Here is a 15,252-nt window from a genome sequence, read left to right as displayed (position 1 = left end):
CATCGTGGTCATTTCTGAATATGACCATGTGTCCACAAGCAAACTATCCCCCAACTCACACCTTAAAAAAGTGAAAACATACCCTGTTTCTTAATTTAGCTGAATTGGAAACCTCTGGTCCTCTCGTTGCAGTTCATGTATATATATTTATATATCATAATTTTGGTCCCTGTGGAGCCGGATGAAGTTGAATCACAGCTTAAGGCTCAGGAGTGAGCACACGTGTGATTTTTGGCCACTCTAGCAAGACTGCCTGGCTGCTCTTGAATTCAGCTCGGCCCATAGCCAGACACAAGCATACCTCCTCTTGGCAAGAAAAGTGGCCAATTCTGCCTCCAGCAAGGGGAGAAAAGTTGACAATGGGAACTATTTATAACCTCCTTTCTTAGTCCAATATAACCCCTAAACCTCTCTCCTACTCTAACATGAGGAGAACCCTACATAGAACCCCAACAATCCTCTCACAGTGGTGTCTAGTCTAGTCAAAGACTGGGGGCATAATCAGCCAGAACTACTACAAAGAGTTTAGTGGATGGTGATGAGGGTATGAGGTGGCAGGCTTAATCTGAACTGGACAGACAGCTCAGTAAATCCAATGTCTGCTGGTCACTTCAAAGGAATTGATTTTTGCATTCCTTTCAACATAAGGGACAGAAATGAGAGAACAGGTTAGCTGCACTGAGAATTCACCATTGAGACCTACCAACAGCTGTTCTAACTGGACAGCATGATGAGTCCCACCTTTACCACATGTACCCAATGTCATGTTCCTCCCAGCCCAAGTCCTCAATGCACTCTCCTTCAACCACACAACTGGATGCCTGGCCTTAAATTTAAGACAAGGACAAACTGTCTTGTGCCAGAACACCTGCAACAGAACTTCTTGCTTGTCCAACATGCCCCAGTGCCATCTCCTCCTCCACCCACTGTAAACTTCCTAAATTATGATTCTGCCAATGGCTCCCTAATGGCTTTGCTCAGCTCATTTCTTCTTGGTTTCTGCTTCTTCCCACGCTATCTTCTCAGCTCACTTTTAGCTATATTTTTGCCATTACTCCATCCCACTTGTCTATCATGTCCTACTTACCGACAACCATCTCTAAATGCACACACAACAGTTACAACAGAAAGGAGTTCTTTCCCCCTACACTCATGAATAAGAAAAAAAGACTACCCCGTATTTCAAAGTGGAAACATGAATCTGTTTTCTTTCCTGAACTCACTTTCAGTACTACTACATAAACACATATTCACACAGAGGGCAAAATGAGCTTCTATACCCAAGCACAGATTCATAATCACATGTTTTTGCATGAAAAAAAGGGTACAAGTTTAAAACACCCAAATTAACAGCCATAGAGTTGTCAGTGGGTATTTCTCAGGTAAGAAAAATTAAGCAAATTCTTGAATTGATTGAAAACTATTAATGCATCTGCTAAATACATAATGTCCATTATACATATTTTATTTATTTAAATGTAGACTAAGAACAAAACAACACAAAAATACATAAAATGACTTCAGGAAAAGGCTTCAAATTGGATTTTTGGGTGTAATAGGTGCTTCCTATGTCAACACCCTCTACAGAAAAACTTCAGATGTTTAATCTTTTATAAAATCTTTCAAGATGGGTGCCAGTGTCTATAATCTGAGCAACTCAGGAGGCTGAGTTCTGAGGATTGTGGTTTGAAGCAAGACAGAGCAAGAAAGTCCAGGAGACTCTTATCTCCAATTAACCACTAAAAAGCTGGAAGTGGAGCTGTGGCTCAAGTGGTAGAGCAAAAAAGTTCAGAGACAAAGCCCAAACCCTGAGTTCAAGCTCCAGGACTGTCACAGATACACAGACACACAAATGCACAAACAGACAGACAGCTTTCAAAAGTTACCAATGAATCAGGTGATGGTAGCTCACATCTGTAATCCTAGCTACTCAGGAGACTGAGATCTGAGGATCGTGATTAGAAGCTAGCCTGGGCAGGGAAGTCCATGAGACTCCAATAAACTACTCAAAAAAGGCTGGAAGTAGTGCTGTGACAAGTGGTAGAGCATTAGCCGTAAGTACAAAAAGGCTCAGGGACAGCGCCCAGGCCCAGAGTTTAAGCCTCAGGCCTGGCAAAAAAAAAAAAAAAGGTCACCAATATTCTTAAGTTTATTGTAAGCTTTGTCTAGTTAAAGTTTCAACTTTTCAGGCAAAGCCTGTTTTGCACATTCTGAATTGGTAAAGTATTAAAAACAAGTAAAAAAAAAAAAAAAAAACTATTGCAATGTATCATCTGACTTTTCATGTGCTCAGGTAGATGAGAATCCAAAGGAAATAAGACCAAGCCTTTAAACATACATACCTACTTAACTTTTCTTAACTAGGGAATATTATTCCAAGAATTCACATTAGCTAAACAGATCTCTATAAACTGCCCAAGAGAAAAACCCACCCCAATCCACTCAATTCAGTGAAGCATTCCTGCTAGGGACACTCGGCTTTCACTCCAAAATGGCAAGTGCCATTCTGTGATCTTTAGGAGAAGGGGGAGAAATCACTGGAAGCGGGTTCTTACCATTCTCACTGGGCTCTGCAGGCTTGGACACTTCTCTGAACGGGATTATAACTGCATCTCCAGGCACCCTGGGGCTTTCCACATACTTGGGCTTCCTGACCGGACCTGCAGTGGGAAAGATCTGAATGTGGCTAATTTTTTCCAGATGCAAGCAAAGCTTCAGAATATAGTGTGTGTCCTGACCAGGACCCAAATATGCCTGAAGGAAGAGCCAGCCCCTTCCCCCCCCTGAACACACACAACCAGTTCAGGGCAGACCTGGAATGTCCAGTCCCAGCTGCCAGTGAAGAAAAGGGTAAGCTGGGTTTGGAGAATGTAAACTCTGACAGAAACAAAAGCTGTTGTTCTGCTGTGAAGCCTCCACGGCTGTCTTTCACTGCGTAGCAAGTAGGTGATTTTGACATGTTCAAACATGGATGGCTTGTGGCTAACAGTATTTTTTTTACACCATTTTCTTCAAACTGGGATAACAATGGCTTGGCTGCTTGGTACCTCCAAAGTCAAGAGGTAAGGATTACGACTAGCCAGGCTGTACCAGCAACACGATGAGCAACCACTGAACATAGGCATTTTATCAGGCTGGTGATGCACACAGCTCAGAAGTCGACTGTCTTCTTGGCAGCTGAAACAGCTGCCTTCAAAAGGGGCGAGGCAGTCAGCCCAGCACACAGGGACACAACCTAAGAGACTGAGAGTCTTATCTCCCTCCCTCAACCCTGCTATCATCAGACAATCTGGAATTCTAATGAGACTGAAAGGAACCCTTTTGCTGCTAGTGCTAGAAATGGACAGAGGTGCAACAGCTTTGGAAAGCACTTAAGCTTGCTTAAGACTCATTACAAAGTTACCAGACAGCCCAGCAATTCCACTCCTGTGTGAACGCTGAACACTGATTCCACTCCTGTGTGAACCCTGAATACTGGTGGCTCACAACTATAATCCTAGTCACTCAAGGGCCTGAGATGAGGATTGCAGTTCAAAGCCAGCTCAGGCAGAAAGTCCCTGAGACTCATCTCCAATTAACCAGCAAAAAACAGAAGTAGAGCTGTGGCTCAAGTGGTAGAACACCAGCCTTACACAAAAAGCTAAGGGACAGCTCTCAGGCCCTACGTTCAAGCTGAGGAGCAGTGCGCGTGTACGTGTGTGTGTGCGTGTGTGTGTGCATGCGCGTGGGCGCATGCGTGCACGCATGTGCACAAATAAACAGATAAACCTGATACACATATATGTCCACAGTAACATTATTCATAATAACCAAAGGTCTATCAACCAATGAAAACAAATAAGGTATTACCACATGCTGGAACATTATTGGAAAATAAAAAGGAATGAAGCACCAATTCATGCTATGACATGAGTACAACTGGAAAACATGATGCCAAGGGAGAAAAGCCAGTTACAAAAGCCACGCACTTTATAGAGTCCCAGCCAGTGTGCAACATCTGGAATAGGCAAACCTACAACACAGAAGGCTTGAGTGGTTTTCAGGGATGAGGATATGCAGGCTTGTGGGGTGATCACTACGGATATTCTTTAGAGAGCAATAAAATATTCTGAAATTAAGACTGTAGAAATCATTTATGCAACCTTGTAAGATATTAAAACTCACTCTAGAGTTTAAATGGGTGAATTACATAGCATGTGAATACACCCATGTAAAATAGTTAAAAAAAAAACAATTCAAACTCCAGGTTCTCCTTCCAAACATCACATTCCTCCATGATATAGAGTTGCACGTGTGACTTTGTTATAGTTCTAAGAAGGCCACAAAGATACATTTGTGTATCAATAAGAGAAGGGAGTGAACAGAGCTCCAGATTGGGGGGGGGGTAATAACTTTTGTTCCCTGTACACCCCAAGCTACTGTTCTGACCAACCTCTGGGGTCCCTGTTCCATCCTCACCGTGAAGGAATAATGCAGGTGGACTCTTACCCTTCACCCTCAAACATCTCAGACTTATGAGAGATTTTGTTCAAAATGTGGTTTATGGTGAGAGATGCTGCCATCTAAAGGCTTATTGCAAAAGCATCTACATGACTGAAAAAATAGCCAACTCCTAGCCAGTGATCTTAAACATACCACCACTTAAAATCGACTATTACCAAAGACGCTTCTTTACATCTTTTAGAATGATGTTGTTTCAAACTTTAGGAACCTGGATTTTTTAAATGTCTAATTTAAAATTTGATTTAAGCACATGAGTGTCTTCATAATTTACATAACTTGGTCAGATTAGAATTTTTTTTAAGTTAATGAAATGGTTACTGGAGGAGGAAAAACTAGGCTCACAGTTATATGGGGAATGTAGGCTATCCTCTTAGCATCCAGGCTTTAATGCACACATAAATGTGCATGGGAGGTGGGGCTAGAGAGAGAGCTAAAGCATTTGCCATGGAAGAAGAAACTAGGAAGAAGGCTGGAGTAAGGTAGACAGAAGCACAACCACAGCAAACGTGAGAACATATGTTCATTTTTTGTTGCCCACCAACTCCTTAACTTCTTCATGTGGTCTCTTCCATGTAAAAACTGAAAGGAAAGTACAGTTAATTATTACTATTGTTTGATGAAGCTGCTGCCACAGCCAGTAGAGATACCCAGTGCTCCAGACATCCCTGTACTACTCACCTTACGTGTTAACAGCAAATCCAGAGAGATATTTCCAGGTTCCAAGCCACCAATCCAATAGGTCCTCTAACAATATTCTCTCTCTCTCTCTTTTTTTTTTTGGTCGGTCGTGGGCCTTAAACTCTGGGCCTGAACGCTGTCCCTCAGCTCTTCAGCTCAAGGCTAGTGCTCTACCACTTTAGCTACAGCGCCACTTCCTCTAACAATATTCTCTAAGAGTACTTTCTTCAAATTTGAACCTACAGTAGTTAATGTGAATGTCCGGAACATGGAATCTAACATCACCTGGAACCTTCAGAAGGGATCCATACCATCCACTTAATCATCTGGGATGAAGCTGGGGGTTAGGGAGGGGGTGAGTAAGCACTAGCTTTAAATACTCAACACTTTTAACAAACTTAGTTTGTTAAAAGCAAACTAAGAAGTTGTACAGTCCTAGGCTCAATTATTACACTTCACCCCTCCTGATCTCCCCCTAATTCAGGTCTTGTTTTTTCCTAAGACATGCAAGTGAACCTCTTGCCACAGGAGAAGATCCATGAGGACAGAAATGAGCCAATATGGCTCCCAGGAACAAAAAATCATGTCAGATGCAAAAGGAGACCTAGAATATACCAAAGTGAATAAAACTCAGTGGTCACTCAAAACTAAACATTTACATGGAACAAGCCATTCATTTCTAAATAACTTGAGATGCAAGGCACAATGCCTCCTGTTTTTAGGTCAGGAAACTGAGCTAACTTGCTCAAGGCTCACACATGGCACAGCAGGAAGGAATCACCTTGAACTGAATCACCACCTGACAGACCACCATGAAATCTAGATTAAACCTACAATTCCAGAACATTAGGACATTGGACAGAATCTACCATCACCATTTGTCCACAGACCTCAGCTGTACAGGCAACCTATCTTTTATTTTTCTGATCTTCCCTCTTACTAGGAGTTGAAATGTTATGAAGTAAACATTAACAACTGTTCTCCAACATGATCCTTTTATTTAAATTCTTTTCAGGAATAGCTGAACCTCAAACACTGTAAAAGAAAATAAATTTATAGCTAAAGAGTTTTATTCTTCCACCTCAATTGCTCATTAGAGAATTTGTGTGCACTTTCTATTAAGCAGAGCAGATGCACACTCATTCACCTCGGTTCCCTTCTAAAAGGCCATTAAGTTGCTGAAAAGGGATTAACGAGAGACCTGTGGGGGAAAGGAGACAACCACAGGCAAGACTTCTGAAAGTAGGAATCAGACTGCCAAGGAGCAGAGGACAAAGCAGCCAAGAAAGGTGAGTGGCTGAGGGGTATGAAGAGGGCTGGCCCTGGCCACAGAGACACCAGACAGCCATGAGGGCCATGGCCAAGGGAGGCCCCAAATGGGAGGGTGGGCTGACAATTTACATAAAGAAGAGCTAGAGACCCTCCCTCCCCCTATACCTGAATTTCCTGCCAAGACAAGTAGTCCTTCCCTCATTGTGGAGGTTGGGTTTATTGTATGGGAAAGCTGGAGTCTAAGACCATGAAGATTCAAGATGTAAAATGAAAACCTGGAGTAATCATACAGTTAGGGACTGCCCCCACCAAAATAGTAGACTCCTGACAATAGCACAGCCTGGCCGCTAGACACAGTAAATTATATGAACAAGGAGCCAAGGATCCCCAAACAAACCCTCTACCAAAGAAAGACCTTTCCCTGAAAGACAGTGATTAATCAGGCTCAAAAAAAAATCAGAGAAAACAAAATGGTACAGACTCAAAAGACAGCCATATTGCATCCAGTACACAGAGCTTACTATGACAAGGATCATTCACAGTCTGGGGTGCGGTCAGCTGAGTAGACTGTGGCTGTAGAGAGACAACTGGAGGCCACCTGAGTTCAGACCTACCACAGTCCCCTGGCCACCCATCATATACGCCTACATGCTACCAGAGTGGCAATCATTTCTGTGCTACCCACATGAAACACTCCTGTAAAAGCAGCAGACTTGTCAACTGAGATCAAAACTGAAAACGTATCTCCTTTCACCCCACCCCACCCCACTTTTAGTTGAAGAAAACTATCGCCTAGCAGCTTTCCCATGCCCAGCTTTGTGTTTATAAAAATACATCCCCAAGCATAAGCTACTTTCAAGCAAAATAAAGTTCTTCTTTTACACAAACCAAGAGCAATATGGTTAACCCTCCCAAAATGAGCAATATGGTTAACCCTCCCAAAATTACCACAATGGAATCTCACAGAGTAACTGCCCAGATTCCTTGTAGTGCTGATATGAATTCTGTTTTAAAGAAGAGGCTCTGAAAACCAAGACGAGTCTGCCATCCATACTTGACAATTGAGCCTATGTGCTTCCTCGGCCAGGTACCTTTCCTCCTGATGGGTCCTGGGCAGCTAACCCACAGTGGCAGTATCAAGCAGCTTTCCCATGCTTGGGGTTCCTTGGGAGCCTGATGCCATGTGGATTCTGACCATCAAGATATGGAAGAAGACCTCAAACCATACTTTGATAGGCAAGATAAGACCTCTAACGACCACCACTGACCACTCCCTGCTGTCAGGTCAAAGTAGGATCTGGTGGTCATGGCTGGAGCCATGTTCAGATGATTAGGTTTAAGATAAACTGGAATTCGTTGTTCTTGATCACAAATTAACCCACTTCATCTCACTCCAAATCCCTTTTCCCATTTCAATTCCCCAGACTCCCAACAAAGCTCCCCCATGTGATCCAGGGAAAGGGGGGGTTCCTCAAAAAACTTAAAGAAACAAAAAATTGTGTCAAAAAAGTGGGTTACACAGACATAAACTTGCAGATATCCAGTGGCAGGTCACAACAGAACAGCTGCTGCGGGCTTAATCAGAGAGAGGGGCCTCGTGCCAGACTAGAAGGCAGCGAGCAAGCCGATCTGCCCTTTAGCCTTCCTTTCTGCAACCTCGAAGGCACAGTGTCCCCCCAGTCAGTACTCTGCTTTTATGTAAAGCTCCAAATATACTTTTCCCAGAGACCAGTTTTCTTACTCTTTTTGACATTTTAATCACATAACTATTCTGCTGCTTAGAAACTACCATATAAGGAATCTTTTTTAAAAGGAATGGTAGAAGTAAACCAAACCGGGCTTTATCTCCAGGCAGTGAAATAGAGAAAGGCAGGGGTTGTTTTCCATTTTTGCGTGTTTCAGTTAAAAATAACTTTACATACACTGTGTGTGTGTATGTGTGTGCACTCATGTGTGTGTATGTGCAGTATTTGGGCTACTTATGGCATTTAAAATAGTTCTTGTATTTTTCATGCCACCTAGAGATGCTTCAGATTATCAACTTTTTTAAAGTATCAAACTTTCACAATAAAGTTTCTGTGAATTTATCTGGCCTAGGTGTTTGCCTCACACTGGGAAATATGCAAGAAATGAGTAGAAGAAAAGGAAATAAGTAAGGATGTGGAGCCTGGGGAGGTGTATCTTTGAAGCAAATGCTATTTATTAGCCAATTCTAAATGGCAAACCATGGTGAACTAATTTTTTAAGCTATCCTTTTAACTGCTTTTTTATTTGCATATATTAGCAGCCTTGTGTTTTTAAAGAGTATGATGTGGAAACAGAGCTTTGAAAGTCTGACTACTCTCCTTCCTGTACCTCAACGGAGAATGTGTGGCAGGGAAGGAAGAGACATAGTTTGGGCTTGATAAAAAGGGAGCACTGGGTCTAAACTTAGGTTGTATGAAAGGGATGTCTTCTGCAGGAGGGCCTGGGTCTGTCTTTGCTTTCTTTTGCTGACAAGGAAACTGGAGAACTAACTGGTGGGCTGCCCACTGTCTTATAAGATGTGACATGCTGTTAGGAGGACTCGTTCTGAGGAAAGGAAAGGTCAAACAATGAATTCACTCAGACGAAAGAGGATGGTAATTTCAGGTATGGTAAGATGTTTACCACCTGGATTTCTCCTGTGAGTAGCCAGGGAGGGTTGAAAATAGAAATCTAAAAAGTTGCTTGAATCGGCTCTCTTTACTTGAGGGAATGACCAAAGACAGCCTGAGGCCTGTGACCTACAGCATTGAAAGAGAGAAGTGCAAAGGTGGCCCTGTCTTCTAGACCAAAGGACATCTAGAAGCTTCCAGAACCACTTCATAAGGGCTTAGGCTTTATGAAGGACAGAAGGGCAAACAGATCAGTGTACAGTAAGTAGTAAACTACAGCGACCTCATCCACACCCAGGCAAATGAGACATTGGGAAATTAAGCCTAGACAAGAAGAGGGGAAAAAAAGCAAAGGTCACCTGCTGAGCGTAAAGAAATATGAACACTATCTGATATCATTGCCAATAACCCTCCTCTTACTTATTTCAAATACCTTGTTTTTAGGTGTCTACTGGAGAGGGGTGTGCAGCCTTTATTCATGCATGCACGGTGAGGAGGCAAATATAGATTATCATTAGTGTTTTAATCTACTAGGAAACCAGCACAGCAAATAGTACCATGTTCTTCAATAAGGGAGCATTCATTACAAGAAATGTGGACAGAGATTTTTCTAGTCTCAACTAGTAGCTGGATGTTTATGGTACTGGAGTACAATAAGTTCCTCACACAACAAAACAAATTATGTTTTTTCCATTTTCTTCTAATGTAGCTTGATGGGTTACCACCATCATGTTGTTGCCATACTCAACCTAAGTATGCTTTTATGTATTAAAGCATGGAGAAGGCTTAGTTCACTGTATTTATTTGCCCCACAAATATTTAAGATACATCTGTCCCATGCTAGGTATCAGAAACCCACAAACGTGACCCAGTGCTCTTGAAGGTCTCAAACAAGAGGCTAAAACACTTAACAAAAGGAATTTTATTTTAAAACACCACCACATAAGCAGTGTAATAGAAATGTATGTCAGGTGGCTTTAGTCTATCACCTAAAGATAATGCACTGTCTAGCTGGGTGCTGGTGGCTCAGGCCTGTAATCCTAGCTGTTTAGGAGGCTGAAATCTGAGGTTTGCAGTTCAAAGGCAGGCCAGGGAAGGAAAGTCCATGAGACTTATCTCCAATTAGCCACCAGAAAACCTGACGTGGCTCAGAGTAGTAGAGCACTAGCCTTGAGTAGAAGAGCTCAGGGATAGCATTCAGGCCCTGAGTTCAAGCCTCATGACTGATCAAGAAAGAAGAAAGAAAAGAAAAGAAAGAAGGGAGAAAATGTATTGTCTAACCTGAATACATATTCCAGGAGTAACTTGCTTTCAAGCAAAAGGCCATACTCAAGAGACTCTACTTCAAGCCTGTCTGCCAGATGTCCTTATCACCAACCAACAGCAGGGCACATTAATTAGTGTACCTTAGTCCAGAAATAGACTTTCACATTAGCAAAACTGTTGACTTTGTTAATAGATATTATGGTTGTTGAGGACTTGTTTTCAATGGTAAAACGTATGCTATTCACAGAAGGGAAAGGGACTAGCTGTAAATCCTGTGACCCACGTATAAACCTCGAGGAGGTCCTCAGAAATGTAGAGGTAAGAAAGGATGCTCTTTTAAACCCTGCTGCAAAACAGAGGAATCACCTGAATCCTGCTTTATGGAAGGCAGAACTCAAAAGGTGCTACTCCAGGATTCCCTTACCTCAATGCTGAATCTAACAATCTCAGTTCTGTGGACTGAGGCCCTCTACAAATGGAATTAATAACCAAAATTACTGATTAGCTGACCCAAAGTAATAGTAAGAACCCTCAAACACAAAAGTCAGACAAAAGAGAGAGGAGGCAAAATGGAGGAGGCATTAGAGACTGGAACAGAGAGAAGGATTTGCCCCTTCTAGACTTGATACATGACTGCCTTTGAAGAGGAAGGAAGATAGTTGGGTATGGGGTACATGCCTGTAATCCCAGCTACTAGAGAGGCAGAGGCAGCAGGAAGTCGGATCAAGGTAAGTCCCAAGTTAGCAAAACTTGATCTCAAAAAACAAAATAAAAACAAAAGGGCTGGCTACATGACCCAAGGGGTAAAGCGTCCAGCAAGTGTGAGGCCATAGGCTCAATTCTCAACATTGGAGGGTGGGTAATAAGGAATCAGACACAAAGGAATGTACAGTCTATGAACTAATCACTGAATGCTGGAACTGCACGGGGGAAATGAAGCAGGTTGCACAGCTTCATGGTGGCAGACTGCTAACAAGTCTCAGACTGAGGATTGTCTTCTTTCAGAATACCCAGGCATGAGTTCACGAGGAGGAAATCTCTACCACTCATCTCCTTTAACTTCTGGTAAGAATTATATTTTCCACAAAGAATGTAAGGATTACAGCTTGAGCCTTAAAAAATCTGATATTGAAAATGTTCCAAAATGTACTTTTTTTAAAATCAGGGACATGATGCCACAAGCAGCAAATTCAACAAGTGACTACACATAACAGATTGTAATCCCACCACGAACCTCCACATGCGCAGCTCCTATGCAGGTGTCAAGGCAAACCATCACACATTTCTGGTCCTTCAGCTGAATTCTAGAACTTTCCACATGCTACTGCAGAACTTCTGCCTCGACATGTAGGCCATCACTGCCCATGTAACTATCAGCATCATGTAGCCAACTCACTCCTGTATATCCCTGGTGTCTGTACAGAAGCAGCACTCTGGTCTCTGACATAATCTCTGGAGTCACAAGCTTACCACACTCAGGCAAAAGGCTAGTGTTGGGTCATATACTGGTTGGCCCAAGAAGTCCCCCGGAGTTCTACAACTGGGCCTCAGCTGAGATAGAAAGCAAGGGGAGATTATAGGCTGGGCTCACAAGCATGAGACAAATGTCCTACTCTGACCTCATGGTGGTGAGCTCACCCTTGAAAGCATGTGCTTTCTGTTCTCTGAAACACCTCCTGCAGATAGCAGGAGACCACAGAGATACTCTGGACTTAGCTCCTATCTCCTTAGAGTCTAAACAGACACACTGCACTCCTGGATGCCATAGGTGACTATGACATCCCTGAGAAGGTCGAGCCACAGCTGCCCTATCCTCTTTAGTCACTCATACCACAGTGATCCCTCAGCAAGAAAGCTGACTTCCTACCAGTGTCCTGAGCTCAGGACACACAGGGAGAACACTTTCAGATTAAACATGCCACTGTCCAAGTTCTTACAGAACTACAATTTTACCCAGTCTCACTCTAAAACCAGGTCAAGATTAAGTTGAGAACAACTGATAATATACTGATTTATGACAACAAAAAGTGGCAGGTTTTTATTACTGTTGTTTTAAAGCAATTGTTACAGATCTCTGACATACCACCTGCTCCCAGTCAACCAGGCCAGCCACCAAGGTAAATTAAATCATTCCCACAAAGCCTCTGTCTCTGCGGGTACTGAAGACGTCTCCAGTGATGTCAACATTCCGAGACACAGACAGCAGCTAATCCAACCTGCCCCACACTCCCACACATTAGGGTTGGTCTTTGAGGGCTCCCTAACTACTTTTCACACAGATTTAAACATCTTAGGCATGAGTACAAAAATGAATGGAAGCATCTGGGTACCAAGAAGCATATCTATGAAAATAACTCTTCAATCTGTGTGCTCAAAGAAAAAATAGCTCCACATGTATGTTCACCATTTCAGTAGGTACTGTTTGTAGAGCACCGCTAGTAAATAAGCATAAACTAGGCTTGCCAGGAGGAAGCTTACTTGAAGGTATATGTTAACAACAAATACACCATCGCACTCAGAAAACTAAAGTGTGTTCTTTTTATTCAGACCTGATCACATATGAAGACAAAATTAGCCATAATCAAAACTAGCCAAGTGCTAGTGGCCCATGCCTGTAATCCTAGCTATTCAGGAGGCTGAGATCTGAGGATCAAGGCTTGGAAGCCAGCACAGATAGACCAACCCCACAGACACTTATCTCCAATTAACCACTAAGAATCTGGAAGTGGGTCTGTGACTCAACTGGAACAGTGTTAGCCTTGAACACAAAAGCTCAGGAACAGGATCAAGGCCTTGAACTCAAGCCTCTGGACCTATGCACACACACACAATCACTGAATCCAGAAACTATTCTTAGACTACAATGTTAATTCAACATGTGCCACAAGGTGGCGCTGCTTAAATGCCAAATTTTTCAGACAAAAATCTAGAAGCCTGGTCAGAAAAGTTTGTTCACCTACAAGGTCAAGATATTTGCATACCTTAGGAGAAGGAAGTGCACGAATGCTTTCTCGGTTTCAGGTAACCTATTTGGGTTCAATGCATTCACTGTGGAGTTAGGTCTCAGAGGCTGCAACTAACTTTCTCAGCCCCTACAGGGACTGATTTCAAGTCAACAAGGCACCCAAGTGAGACGTGCTGGCAGGAGCACCCTGAGCTATAGGAACAACAGAAATCAAAGTCAACAACCCTTGAATTCATCTGATATAAGCAAATGGGCAAGAGAGAAATCTTGGATACAGAAACTCTCTAATCATGAGAAAAATGCCCGACATTCAACAGACCCTGTACATCCTGCAAAACACTAGAACAGTATTTTACAAAACTGTCAAGGTCATCAAACCAGGAATTCTGAAACTGTTAGAGAACCAGAGTCTACAAAAACATGACAATTAAATAAATAAATGACATGACAACCAAATTAAATAAAATGTTGCATAGCAGTGTAGGGATACTTGAAGAAAAAAAACAAAATAAACATGAAGACTTTTGTAGTTATTTACTAGTTGTTACCAGATATATCATACAGGAAATAACTATGGTTAATAACAGGAAATTGACTATGGAATATATGTGAACTCTACATTATTCTTTGCAACTTATCAGTAAGTCTTAAACTATTCTCCAAAAAACAGCTTATTAAAAAAAATCAAAGTTCAGGCCAAATGCTAGAGGCTCATGTCTGTAATCCTAGCTATGCAAGAGGCTGAGATCTGAAGAAAGTGATTTGAAGCCAGCTTGGGCAGGAAAGTCTGTCAGACTCTCATCTCCAACTACTCACAAAAAACTGGCAAGGAAGTATGGCTCATGTAGCAGAGTGATAGCCTTGAGTAGAAAAAAAAAAAAAAAAGAATACAGGGACAGCTTTCATGCCCTGAGTTCCAGCCCCTAGCTACACAGGCAGCTGATAATTATGGTTCAAAGTCAACCCAAGCAAGAAAGTCAATGAGAGTCTTATTGCCAGTTAACTAGTAAAAAGAAGTGGAGGTGTGACTCAAGTGGTAAAGTACTACCCATGAGTAGAAAAAGCTACAAGACAACATCTAGGCCCAGAAATTCATTCCCTAGTACTGGTACATGTACATGTACAAGTACACATACATACACACACATACACACAGAATAAATAAAAGTTATACAGGTTCACATCTGGAATCCTAGCTACTTGGGAAGCCAAGAGGAGGAGGACTGGAGTTTGACAGAAAATTTATGAGATCTCTCTCAACCCATATCTTGGCACAGTGATGTGTGCTTGTTATCTTAGCTACATGGGAAGCTGAGGTTAGTAACACTGAGTTTCCAAGCAGAAAGGTATAGGAAATACCATTATCAACAGGAATGGATAGGATTGGGGGCAGGCACCTGTCATTGTAAGTATGACAAGAAGCCTAAAATTAGTGAGGATTGCAATCCAGGTGTACACTCAGGGAGGAAGCAAGAGCTCCTCAAAAATAACCAGCACAAAAAATGGCTAGGGTTATGACTTAGCCATATGGAATGCCTACAAGCATGAAGCCACGTTCAAACCCCAGGACCACAAAAGAGAAAGAAAGGGAAAAAAGGGAAAAGTTAAAAGTTCACACAAGGCAGAAATGGCAAGAGGTATCTTCACATTCAGGAAAGAATCATCTTCTAGACCTACACTGAGGTCTTTAGGTTGTGTTGTTAACAGTGCCATGATACATGACGGAGGAAGCAAATGAAGCAAATGAAGCAGGAAAAAATGACTTTTAGCTGAAGGCCACAGGAAGAAAAGTGACAGCAATGTAGAGTTGGTGCTTGCAAAGTCATTTATGCCTTCTGAGAGGAGTCTGATCTGAGGCTACTGCACTGGATGGAAAAGAAGCAAAGTGGAAATGACCCAGGCTTTGGAATCAGATCAATGTTCAAATCCCTA

General features: G+C 42.3%; 1 protein-coding gene across 5 annotated transcripts in view; it reads right to left on the bottom strand.

Moving 5' to 3' along the window:
- Tanc1 (tetratricopeptide repeat, ankyrin repeat and coiled-coil containing 1) overlaps window positions 1-15,252 on the bottom strand; it is a 229,185-nt gene that overhangs the window by 85,572 nt on the left and 128,361 nt on the right. For all 5 annotated transcript variants that reach the window (XM_042683389.1, XM_042683391.1, XM_042683392.1 and 2 more), the window contains one exon: window positions 2,556-2,660. In XM_042683389.1, the coding sequence (XP_042539323.1) occupies window positions 2,556-2,660 (105 nt within the window). The remainder of the gene's footprint in view (window positions 1-2,555; window positions 2,661-15,252) is intronic.

The sequence above is a fragment of the Dipodomys spectabilis genome, unplaced genomic scaffold, assembly GCF_019054845.1.
Source record: "Dipodomys spectabilis isolate Male_0828 unplaced genomic scaffold, ASM1905484v1 ptg000081l, whole genome shotgun sequence".
Lineage (NCBI taxonomy): Eukaryota > Metazoa > Chordata > Mammalia > Rodentia > Heteromyidae > Dipodomys > Dipodomys spectabilis.
The sequence above is the reverse complement of the archived record's forward strand: the minus strand, read 5'-3'. Positions and strand labels throughout refer to the sequence as shown.